Source organism: Nicotiana sylvestris, chromosome 10, assembly GCF_000393655.2.
Source record: "Nicotiana sylvestris chromosome 10, ASM39365v2, whole genome shotgun sequence".
Classification (NCBI taxonomy): Eukaryota; Viridiplantae; Streptophyta; class Magnoliopsida; order Solanales; family Solanaceae; genus Nicotiana; species Nicotiana sylvestris.
The window spans coordinates 19,852,046-19,865,096 of NC_091066.1; the positions used below are offsets into that span (position 1 = coordinate 19,852,046).

General features: G+C 34.0%; 1 protein-coding gene across 1 annotated transcript; it reads right to left on the reverse strand.

Moving 5' to 3' along the window:
• Positions 1-1,921: 1,921 nt before the first annotated feature.
• LOC104224286 (uncharacterized) lies at positions 1,922-2,929 on the reverse strand. The gene has a single exon (XM_009775907.2). It carries the CDS (start codon positions 2,736-2,738, stop codon positions 2,004-2,006), a length of 735 nt encoding a protein of 244 aa, XP_009774209.1. The 5' UTR covers positions 2,739-2,929; the 3' UTR covers positions 1,922-2,003.
• Positions 2,930-13,051: the final 10,122 nt, after the last annotated feature.

The window sequence follows — 13,051 nt, forward strand, 5'->3', positions numbered from 1 at the left end:
TTGATATTGCTTGTGCTTTGGTTACTCTACTTGTTGTTGTTACTGCTTCCGTGACTTTTACACTATTATATTTCTTCTTTATACTATTGTGATTTGCATGCTTATTTGGAGCCGAGGGTCTACTGGGAACAATCTCTCTACCTGCACAAGATAGGGGTAAGTTTGTATATACATTACCTTCCCTAGACCCATATTTGTGAGATAAATTTATTACTTTTATTATTTATATAGTGCTCAATGTCTCTATATTCAAGAAAATTTACCAGTGATACTCAAAACTCAAGACTGAAAAACGGAAGGTGGGACTAGGGAAAATAATTTTTATATAATAGAAAAATAGAGTATCTAAACATACTTGAAGAAAAATAAAGTTTATTTGAAACGATGATGTTCAAAAAAGAGTAGTTGGAAGTTATGTTTGGAAATGGATTTCATTTGGAGAAAAAATTGTAGATTTGTGAGTAACAACTACTAGTTTGCTTGAAATACAGGTTTTTCAATATTTTTCAAATATTTCAGATATTAAAATTTAATGTTTGCAAATATCGAGGGCCAAACTAGTGTTTGCAATTATAAACATCAGTTTGCAAATACTCCCTTCATTGCAAATTATATCAGGTTTGCTTTTCGAGAGTCAATTTAATTAATTTTTGGGACTAAATTAGATTAGAGCAATTCAGTATTTTAAAATTAAAATTTTAATATTCAAAAACTATAGTATAAAAGTATTATAGGTTATAATTTTTCTCATGTCAATATAATAAAAATACATTTTAAATATCGATAAAAATTTGTCACATTTGACTTTTGCAAAGCAAAACATGACCGATAATGTTGCACGGATGGAGTATTGAAATATAGTAGAAGTATTACATTTTTTACATATTTTTAAGACATTTACTCTTTTGGTCCGGTAAAATCCATTGTTTATTTTATTTTGGAAGGATGCTATTGTCTGAATCCCACAAAAACATACAAAAGCAACTGATACCATAAACCACTCCTCAAAAGTTTGAACCTAATCAAATACTTCCTCCGGTTCACCGATCAATTTGCTTTTAGCACGCCTATTAAGAAAATACAAAATTCTATACAAAAATATCTACTATGACTAAACTACCCCTAATTAAACATTTAATATGAAAAGTAAGAAAACTTTTTAGAAATATGTACATAGGAGTTATTTTGTAAAAACAAATTGAATTTTTTCTTGATTACATGACTGGACACTTATTTTGAACCAAATAAAAAAGCAAATTGGTCACATCTTCTGAACCGGGAGTATATCAATCTTATGAAAAGATTGAACCGAAAAGACAGACCAAAAAGTAATCTTGAAATTAATAATAGAAACCCTTTAAATCCAAGATTTCAAATGAAAAAACAAAAGGGACAACCACAAAAGAAGGCCTCCTGTCTTTGTGTCCCCTAAGCCTAAGCCACATTAAATTTTACATTTTTAATAATTTAGTGACTCTAATGATTAATTGTTTATTTAGATAGACACAAGGGACAAAAAGTACCCAACTTCTGCAGATATCCTAAGTACAAATTCTTATCCTCTGTCCAAAGATGTTAAGAAGAATAAAGTCATCACTAAATAACATTAAGGGGTAGTTTGATATGATGAATAAATAAAAATAAATTTGGGATAAAACAAATTTAGTACTACCATTTTATTCTTATTTGATTATTAATTTTTGGATAAGTTATTTTAGAATTAAAAATAATATTATAATAACTTATACCTAATAGAGAGTGGAATAATAATACGCGGATAAATTATCCCAGAATAAAGCAATAAAATTGATAATCCGAAAATTAATACAATATATCAAACAACCAATAAATGTAAGATACTAATGCCGCCAGCGTAACTAATCCTAGCATAATTTTTCTTCAAACGAAATGACCCCAAAAATTATGTAAACAAACTATGATGGATTTCAATAATTTATAGTAGTAAGAACAATAAGAGCAAAGTAGTAATTAGTACAAACAAATCATTTCTTACCCTTGTTTTCTTTTCCATTGGCAAAAAAAGACCCCAAACCAAAGAGATTAGCAGTACCCTTAGTAATAAAAGTAGGTGGCACATTCAAAACAGGATGAATGCAAACCCCATTACCATAATTATGCCCTAATCCATAATTCTTTCTCAATGGTGGCTTTTGTGATGATGGAAATGTGTAAAAATTAGCTGCAGATGTATTCATATTCTTCATTTTCTTGAATTGTGCATTGTTTTTCTGACCTTCTGAGCCTGTAGAATTGCTACGTGATAGTAAAGGTAAAGACCAAAATGAGCTTTTTTTGTGGCTATTAACACAATGAAGACTACTACTTCTCCTTATGCGCCAAAAGGATTTGCTTTGATCCTTTTGTTTCAAGATTTCTTGGTTTGAACTTTCATTTGGGGTTGGTTGATTTGGAGGAGAATTTAAAGGTTGAGTCTTGGATATATTTTTCAAGATTTCTTGGTTTATAGTGACATATTTTTCTTGTAGTTGAAGAGGTCGAATTAAGCCGTCTAAGAAAAGCTCATCTGCTGAAGAAGTTTCTGTATTTGTGTTGTTGGTAATACAGAAATCGAATTCAGAATTAGAATCTGAGCAAATTAATGGGAATTTTTCAGCAGAAGAATTTGCATTAGAATCTTTTTGACTAAGATCATCAGAAAAAGAAATTCTTGGACTTGTTACTAGAGTTGGAGCTTCTGAGATCATATCAATTGCCATTTTCTTTTTTTTTTTTGGTAGAATTACTGAGAGTAAATTGGAAGGACAAAAAACCTAAATCTTGGTTTTTTTTATTGGTAGTGAGACGACAAGATTCAAAGAAGAAGAAAAAATTCAGAGAATGGTCAGAAGTCAAAAGAAGAAAGGCTAGAAATATGGTCTAATGAATTCTTGTTTGCTTTAGTAGTAGACAGGAGTAATGGCTTTTATGTTGAAAAATGAAAATAAAAATAAAAAATTTACTGAGGATTTAAAGATCAAAGGCAAGTATGGTCCATGCACAATAAGTGCACATGGAGGGAGAGTTAAGAAGTACAATAACTTTATACGAGTTACTCTTTTTGTTTTTTATTCGGTGTCCGATATTTGTATTGACGTCCAATTAAATTCGGATTCGCGACGAAAAGTCCTACATTGAGAATAAAAAATATCTCCATACCCAGAATTCAAATCAAAACCTCTAATTAAGGATGAAGAAGTACTTACCGTTCCACCACAATTGTTGTTGGTTATATGAGTTAATTTACTACAAGGACAAAAAAGCTTTTATTTTTGAGCAAGTACTCAGTCAACTTTATACCTTGAGTATAATTCTTTACTAGTATTATATTATAGTGTCCAAATTTAGTACTCATGTTGGTTTGCAAGAGTACTTGAGATATGACAATTTTACAACAACCTCACATTATAATGAAATATACAACATAGCATAAGGGTCAAAAATATTTTTACTATGCGAAAAGGATTATTTATATCTTATGTTATACTTTTGGTCCATCCCTACTCTAACTTCACAAAATTGGTATAAAAATATTCCTCCACCATTAGGATCTTCCGCCATAACAACATCATCCTACGTGGCCTGATATATGGGTGAGGTGGACACCACGTGACGTGCCACCTTAGCATTCCAATCCATTTTAGCCCCTTCCCCCGTTTCTTCTTCCTCCACCACCACCACCCTCATCACCCCCGTCTTTTTGGGTTTTCATTGTTGTATTCTAAATTATAAATTACATAAGTTGCAAAAATACTATAACTAAGAAGAAAATTTTATTGCTCTTTACCTTTGCGAGCCAATCAAATAGATGAGAATGTCCTTATTTGACATGATATTTATGTTTGAAAGTCTTAGTAAAATCTTTGTTTTTGTTGCATTCCATCAAATCGTGTCACATACTTTTTTGTGAGACTAGAAAATTGCTATCAATATCTCGGTTTAGGTCCAAGTCGATTCAAATGGGCGTATTAGTCGAGCTAAATACACCAGCATATAACAAGTGGCAGAACTTTAGTTAAAGTATTAGCATACAACGCCTACACATTATTTCTTGCTTTTATTGTTTGTAATCTTAAATGTGATGAATTCGCCACATGCAAACTACTGGTTTATTGCCACAATGTCAATCAATTACGATATAGAGAGAGAGAGGAGTTGAGCATTTATCTTAAAGCATAATCAATCCCTTATTGTGAATATTCATAGTGACGCTGCATCTGGAAGCATAATTATACTACTGAATTTTATTTTTTAATTTTTTTAATTTCATGAATGATCACTCAAGTTTTACTCTATTGCACTATAGTTATTAAACTATTTTTTATAATTAAAAAGAACACTCAATTTGTGAATACCATAAAAATAATATTATAATGACCATTGTCACCATGTCTCATTTGTTTCTCCTTTTGATTTTCTGCGATACTAAAAAACGCGAAACTTTTTTATTATAAAAGTAATTTAATAACTTTGATACAATAAAATAAATACCATCCTATAAATTAACCCCTTATTTTCACTTTTTTTTTTTTTTTACTTTGCTTGTTTACTAAATTTTGGAGGCTGATTGTGGTTGATCTCTTCTTTTATTGACTTTTAGCAAGTTCCAAATTTTTAATACAATAAGAAATCATGCTGGCTTGGTAATACGCTCAAAATGTTAATTAGTTCTAATCATTAAACTCGATAAAGAAACACGTGTCAGATGAAGATTATGGACTCCTTTCACTACATAATTGATATTGGATTGCTGATAAACAACATAGTTTAGCATGGGCAGGAATAATTCAGGTTGAATGCGGTTGAAAGTTTAGCACCTGATTATCGTTAATCATGGAAATTAGTAAAGATTAAAATTTTATTAGGCATGCCATTGCCAATCATAAAAACATATTGCTCTTTTAGATAGAATCACTGATACATTTTTCTTCGTGGACATTCTATCCCTAACTTTTATTCTTCTCTATGATGACCAAAATGTCATGCCTCAATAAAAATAATTACAATCATGGTGAACTTATTTTTTTTATTAGTAGATTATATTTAAGTCAAACAACATTTAATTATGATTACTTGCCAGCATAAGTCATAACCCAAATCGACCAATATCAAAACATGTGCAGTCTCATATATATAATATCATAATATCTGTTAATGACCACCCAAAATAGGAACACGTAAACCTTTATTTTTTATTTCAGAATTTTGCTCTGTCTTGGATTAGTTTTAACATATTCAAACCAGTATGGATTTAAATAACTTAATATGCATTAGTAAATTTCAATTGGAATTAGTTGAGAGATTAAGTTGAAAAGATGGTTCAAAAGTTGCCAACGTTATGACGATATATAGAAATGGGTGTACAAACCGAACCGAAAAATCGCACCAAACCGAAAAGTAAAACTAAACCGATTAAAAAATCCGACTAGGTTTGGTTTGATTTGGTTTGATATTGAGTAAAAAAATTCGAACCAAACCGACATATAAATATATAATTTTTATATATACATTTAAGATTTTATATAGAATTTTCTTTAAAAAAATGTCTAGAAATATTTAGGATTCTCTTGCGGGATATAATATTTAATATTATATGAAGTGCTCCATATTTATTAACCTTAAATAATGGGTTGTATGATCACTTTCTCATCAAGTGTTACTGAAATGCGTCAATCTCTTTGTTCTTCCATATTCATATCATATGTTAAGATCTATTAAATTCTTATATCTTTTGCGAATGTGAAGTGATTATTATTATTGAGGTATCATATTGATTTTTATGTTTAATTACTAAATTTGCTTAACCTTGAAAGTGTACATCAACGAAAAATTATTGTCAGACGACTAAAAAAATAACTATTACTCCCTTCGTTCCAGTTTATGTGAACCTATTTCCTTTTTGGTTTGTTCCAAAAAGAATGACCCATTTCTAAATTTAGAAACAATTCAGCTTAAAATTTCAATTCTACCCTTAATGAGAAGCTTTTATAACCACACAAATACTCTGGGCCCCGTATTGACTTGTTTAGGACCACAAATTCCAAAAGTCTACATTTTTTTCTTAAAATTCGTGGCTAGTCAAACAGGTTCACATAAATTGGAACAGAGGAAGTATATGTTACTAAGAAAACTCTCTCATAAGAATATTTAATAGATAGTATGTTTGTCAATTTTTTATATTTTTACTAAACATATATTTCTTATCATAATTTAATAAAGTAAGATTGAAATAATATTTAAATAGCAAAAAATCCGAAAAACTCGAAAAATCCGACAAAACCGAACCAATCCAAACCGATATAGTTAATGTGGTTTGGTTTTGATTTAAACCGAACCAACCCGATCCATGTACACCCTTATATAAAATTTTACCTTTTATCAAGCGGATTCAATAATTTTTATATAACTTACTAGCTCTTCCCTTGCCTATTGCCATGTATTCTATAATGAGGTGCAGGCAAAAAAGACGGCTAGGAGTCAGTTCTGTTGGTTGCCAAACTAGACCCCTCATTTTAGTCTTCAAATAAGTTTTACTCCTTATTTATAATAATAATAATAATAATAATAATAATAATAATAATAATAATCACTTTAAATCAACGAACAAGTGTAAATATGAAAAGAAGGAACTTTTCCCCCCACCTTTTGTCCTAGCCAGGATGCTGGCAGATAAGAGTAATTTTAGTTTTGTTAAAACTATTTCTTTGAAGTGTTGTAGAAATCTTGCTATGTTTGGTAATCTGCATGCTATGCATGAATTATCATCTAATGATCCACAGGATTAGACATCATACTGTAATTCCTAATTAAATATAATGAAATAAATATCCTTTCCGTCAAAAAAAAAAAGAAGGAACTTTCTTTTGATTCAGGAGGCCCTCTTTTAAAAGAAAAAGGAAAAAAAGAAGCCACCTGAAACAAAGATTTTTTTTTTTTTTTGGCCCAGTAGATAAGTGAGCATAAAAACTTACTTTGTTTTGAACTCTATCAGAGCCAAACAAAGAAATAAACGTTATGAAGAAAGAAAAGGGACAAAGATATCTGACCATGTTTGTTGCGAAGGTTTAACACTGACGTATTATTTGGTTTGAAGATAATAATTGCATCGAGAAAATAAAATCAAGACTGAAAAATATCGCAACAATCGTAGTATTTTATTTTGAATATTTGAGTGTACAATCTCTATGGTTCCTCTGATTCTACTTTTCTAATATAAATTCAAGGGCCTTTGAGCTTGATCTTGAATTTTGTTTGTTGCCACGAACGATGATCTTGTTCTTGAGCTTGAGCGTGATTGCTTGAATTTGACCTTGATTTGTTCTTCGTTCTTGAGCTTGAAGCTTGAAACTTGGAGAGACATTTGCGGCGTTTGATCCATGAGCTCTCTCTTGCTTCTTGTTATAACTTCTGGTATCTTTTCTGGCGCGATTGCATTGGCCTTTTAGTGTGACTTGGCATGCCTTGTCATTTTGACACGTGACATGATCTCATTGGCTCTTCCGTTTGACTTGGCGCGCCACGTCATTTGACACGTGGCACCAAACTGAGCCTCTAGGAAGATGACATCTCGGGCTTAATGAAGTGGGTTCATCGCTTTAGCCCAACTAAATGGGCTAGCCCAATGGATTAAGACTATTTATTTAATCCGGGGCATTTGCATCTATACCCGCTTTTTGTGTCACGTTTTAACTAGTGCCCGCTTTGCAAAAAAAAATTGCAAGCGTACCCGTTTTTTCGCATAACTTCAGCATACGAGGCTGAAGTAGCAAAGACAATCACGCAAAATTTCAGCATTCTAGTAGCCGAGCCTGAAGTTCAGCTCTAGAGCTGAAGTTTTTGTTTTGTAACTGACGAACTTCAGGTCTAGAGCTGAAGTTTTTGTTTGTAACTGGCCGACTTCAGCTCTAGAGCTAAAGTTTTTGTTTTTGTAACTGGCGAACTTCAGCTCTAGAGCTCTAGAGCTGAAGTTTTTGTTTTGTAACTGACAAACTTCATCCCTAAAGCTGAAGTTTTGTTTTTAAATTGTCGAACTTCAGCTCTAGAGCTTAAGTTATTTAGTTCATCACTAGTCTACATTTGCTTATAAAACACGACATTGGATACAATACACGCATAGGCACCATTGCAAGAAGGATAGTTAGACTAGAGCTCAATTTTAGAACCAAAACTGTTCATTGGCTTTCTGAAACAAAGTAAAAATTTCTGCACAGCGACAAATGCAAAAATAATCCAACGACGGCGAAAACCTTGATCCTGTCTGTGCCTGTAGCATCAAACCATTTACAATTTTTCTTCTAAATTTTAATCTTTCATTCACTATTCAGGTTCAGCAACTAATTAAGGGTTGTTTAGTTAATCATCTAGGTGCCGCTTTAAATAATTTATTTATAATTTGTTTTTAAATAATCTGATAAACATATTTATGACAATCATCTCATGAATTGAAGTTTCATAGCAGCACCAACAACAGCAGAAGAAAGAAGAAGAAGAAAACGAAGGAGGAGAAGAAGGAGGAGAAAGGGAGCTGAAGTTATTTAAAAAGTGGGTACAAGTTAAAAATTTTAAAAAAATGGGTATAGGTTAAATGGGGGGACCAAATAGGGCGCCAGTGCAATTTTTACATTTAATCCATATATGTTGGACCTATATAATTAATTCAATTATATTAGCTCATAATATTTATTTGGACCAATGTATCTTGAACTTTAAAATATAATCCAAATTATTGTATGGATTTAATTTTAATAAAATTTATATGCCTACAAATGTCTCATGCTTCAAGACTTATTGAGGTATAGGCTTGTTAATTTTGAAAGACGAGGCTTGAAGTACCACGCAATTGAGTAACTCGCGCATGCCAAGACTTTAACTCACAATCAATTCATCCATATGAGCAAATATCACAACGAGAGATGACATCATATCAAAAAGGATAAGTCATGGCAACTTTAATTTAAACATGCCACATAATTAAGGTAAAGTGAGTAAAGATCACAAAAAGTAGTATTGTGATATACATTTGGTCTCCAAAAGGACTTCCATTTGCAAAGAACTGACTCAAATCAGCGTGAAAGGATTTCCGAGTGGTTTTCCGCATTGAGGTTGGATACTACCTACGACTGCTTTCCTCCGACCTTTATGTGGCTAAAGCGATTAAACCAAGAAGCTATTTGACTCCTTCTTGAAGTCTACTAGTCACGTAATTCATGTTGGACACAAATTATGTTACTGCCTTAACGCTGCTCCCACATCGGTAATATACTATTGCAAGTCGTCTATAGAATCTATATAAACTCATGCGCTCCTATTTGTTAAACATCAATTCCCAATTTTCGCAAGCCACTTGAGTTTAGTTTTGTGGACTCGGAAGCATCAACGCGAAGATAATTTCTTCTTCTTTTCTTGTGCTTTTCTTCCTTTGTTGTCTTTTGTTTTTTTTGCAGGTCAAGCGAGAAAGATATATGCTCTTGTTCAAAAAGATGATCTACGCATGAAGAAGGCGGTCTTAGGGTGTGAGGGGATGGATACTCATCCCTGCCCAAATGTCGGAGAGATTACTCTCAATGGCCCGACTATCAGAGAGATTACTCTCAATATGGCCCGACTATCGGAGAGATTACTCTCAAAACGACCCGACTATCGGAGAGATTACTCTCAAAACGACCCGACTATCGGAGAGTAATATGACCCGACTATCAGAGAGATTACTCTCAAGGCGGCCCGACTATCAGAGAGATTACTCTCAAGGCGGCCCGACTATCAGAGAGATTACTCTCAATGTGGCCCGACTATCAAAGAGATTACTCTCAATGTGCCTCGACTATCAGAGAGATTACTCTCAATGTAGCCTAACTACCGGAGAGATTACTCTCAATGTAGCCCGACTATCGGAGAGGCCAACTTAAGGTGCAAAGGGACTCATATGTCCCCCTTAAGATTGGAAAGTTATAGTTCCTTTTAAGGACAAACCCCACGAAGAGGACAACTTAAGATGCAAAGGGACTTATATGTCCACCTCAAGATTGGAAAGTTATGAAGTTTCAACTCGAAGACTTTATGGACTTGATGACGTCTACTTGAACACTTGGAAAACTTTGAAGATTTGGCGGACTTTGCAGACTTCAACCTGAAGACCGACAAACTTGAAGATTTGGCGGACTTTGACGTTTCAACCTGAAGACCGACAAACTTGAAGATTCGGCAGACTTTGACGTTTCAACTTGAAAAATTTGAGGGCTCAAATATTTCTACTTGAAGACCGACGAGTTTGAGGACCTCAACTTGAAGATTTGGAGGTTTAAATATTTCGACTTTAAGACCGACGAATTTGAAGACTGAAACTTGAAGACCGACGAATTTGAAGACTTCAACTTGGATACTTGGAGGGCTTAAATATTTCAACTTGAAGGGTGGCGAATATGAAGACTTCAACTTGAAGACCGACGAACTTGAAGATTTCAAATTGGAGACTTCAAGGGCTTAAATGTTTCAGCTTCTCTTTTGCTTTACATTGTCCGACTTTTATCTTAGTCGCATAATTTTCAGCTTTAAGCGCTTGTAACAAAAGATTCATATTTTATCGTGGGAGAGTCCAAATAATGAACCGTTTGATTTTTCGAAAATTAGACTTCAATATATAATATATATCCAAAATTTAGAATCAAACACCTTCAGAATCGCCCCAGATAATATTTTGAACCTAACTTTAGATTCCACCACGTTGAAAATTTTAGATTTGCGCGGTCTCACCAAAAATATCATATCTTGGTGTAGAAACTTCAAAATTATGTACCGTTTGATTTTTTAAAAACAAGACTTCAAGATCTAGAAATATCCAAAATTCTCAATCAAACAACTTCGGAATCGTCCCAGATAATATTTTGAAATCAACTTTATATTGCACCATGCTATCAATTCTAGATTTGCGCAGTCTCACCAAACAAATTCATATCTTGGCGTAGAAACGTCGAATTTATAAACCGTTTGATTTATCGGAAACCAAACTTCGAAATTTAAATCATATCCAAAATGCAAAATTTAATACCATAAGGATAGTTTCAAATAATATTCCAAAGTCGACGTAAAATTCTGACATACTGACGATTTCAGATTGTGCAACTTCACCAAAACTTTTGCATCTTGGTATGGAAGGCTCGAGATCGGAAGATGTCTTACTTGCCATCAATCGAAATTTAAGAGCTATATTCTCACAAATATCTTGGGTTCAAGTCTCACTGAATTTGAAACGTTGTGCTAAGCAATTTTTTCCTTATACTTGAATTTCTTTTAAGGCAGAGGGCGGACTTGGAGACCAACAAACTTGAAGGTTTGGCGAACCTGACGATATAGAGAATCCCTGGACTTCAATGAAAATACTTGACATCCTCCTAAAATCGGCCAATTGAAGATACCAATTTACCATGGAGGGTTGCCCCCTTTAAATCAAATGAGATCAAAGTTCAATAGGAGGATGGTATTTCAGCTTGATCTTACATTCCTTCATACTTCATTTGAACAATAATTGGGGCAATATGTATCTTTTGAACTTATGCGACTGAACTTAGAATGAAACTCTAAGCTGCCTACATACCTCGGCGAAGAGGATCAAGTTATACCATAGTTCAGACTGTGTGATTTTTTTTATATGTCCTAACTTTTGCCTAGGCCGCCTCTTTCAAAGTTTTTAACCTAGCGGACTCTTTTTTTTTTTACAGTTTAGACTCATGCGGGCAGGAGTGTAGCAACATGCAATTTAGGCTCATGCGTCAAGGAGCGTTGTAACTTCAAGGATAATACTTCTTCAAAAACTTACCATTGATAGGGCCGATTCTCATGTCATTTGCATCAACCAGCTTGTAAGCCCCACTTGAGTAAGCTTCTTGTACGACATATGGCCTATCCCATTTTGAAGTGAATTTCCCTACAGGTTTATAGGAAGTAATTATGGGTCTTCGTACGACAAGGACTTGATCTCCTACTTGAAAGGATCTCGGGCGAACTCTTTTATTGAAGGCGCGAGACAATCGAGCTTGATAACATTCAAGACTCTGTTGAGCTTCCAACCTCTTCTCATCAAGGGACTCCAACTCTGCTAATCAAAGTCGAGCATTTTCTTCATCAGTGATCCCTTCTTGAATAGCCAGTCGTAACGAAGGTGTTTGACGCTCAAGTGGCAAGACGGCTTCGACTCCATAAATGAGTGAATAAGGAGTTGTCTGTGTTGGCATGCGGTGAGTCGTCCTATATGCCCATAGAGCTTCTTCCATACGGTCATTCCAATCTCGTTTGGATTTGGAGACGACTTTCTTTAACAAGTTGCATAGAGTTTTGTTGAATGCCTCAGCTAGACCATTGGCGGCAGCATTGTACATCGAAGAGTTGCATTGCTTGAAGCCAAAGAGGTCACAAATTTTGTTCATCAACCTATTATTGAATGGCTTTCCATTATCCTTTATTATGTAACGAGGAATACCAAAGCGATAAATAATGTTTACTCGGATGAAACTTGCAACATTTTCCTTCGTTACTTCTTTAAGAGCAACAACTTCAGCCCATTTTGAGAAGTAGTCAGTTTCAGCCAAGATGTATAGGTGTCCCCCAGAGGACTTTGGCAGTGGTCCAACAACTTCCAACCCTCAAGCGTCAAATGACCAGGATGCAACAGTCGGGTGCAACACTTCAAGAGGTTGATGAATAAAATTCGCATGGAATTGACAAGCCTTGCATCTTCGAGCGTAACCCAAGAATGTGCCTCTTGCAAAGCTTGGATAGATTCTTCTTCTTCTTCTCCTAAGCATCACAAGAGTACTCCCTCGAATGACCTTCTGTATAGAGTATCCTTATAGTAAAGGAAGCGAGGTGCACGACGACAGATTTCAGTCCTTCTCCTCGGATTTTCTGGAAGTATCCCATATCATAAGTAGTCGATAATGGGTTATCGCCATTCTTCTTTCTCAACTTCAGAAATAGTAAGAAGATGCTTGAGTTCGTTTTCTTCACCTTCATCCTCATTTGACGGCGGTACTACCCATTT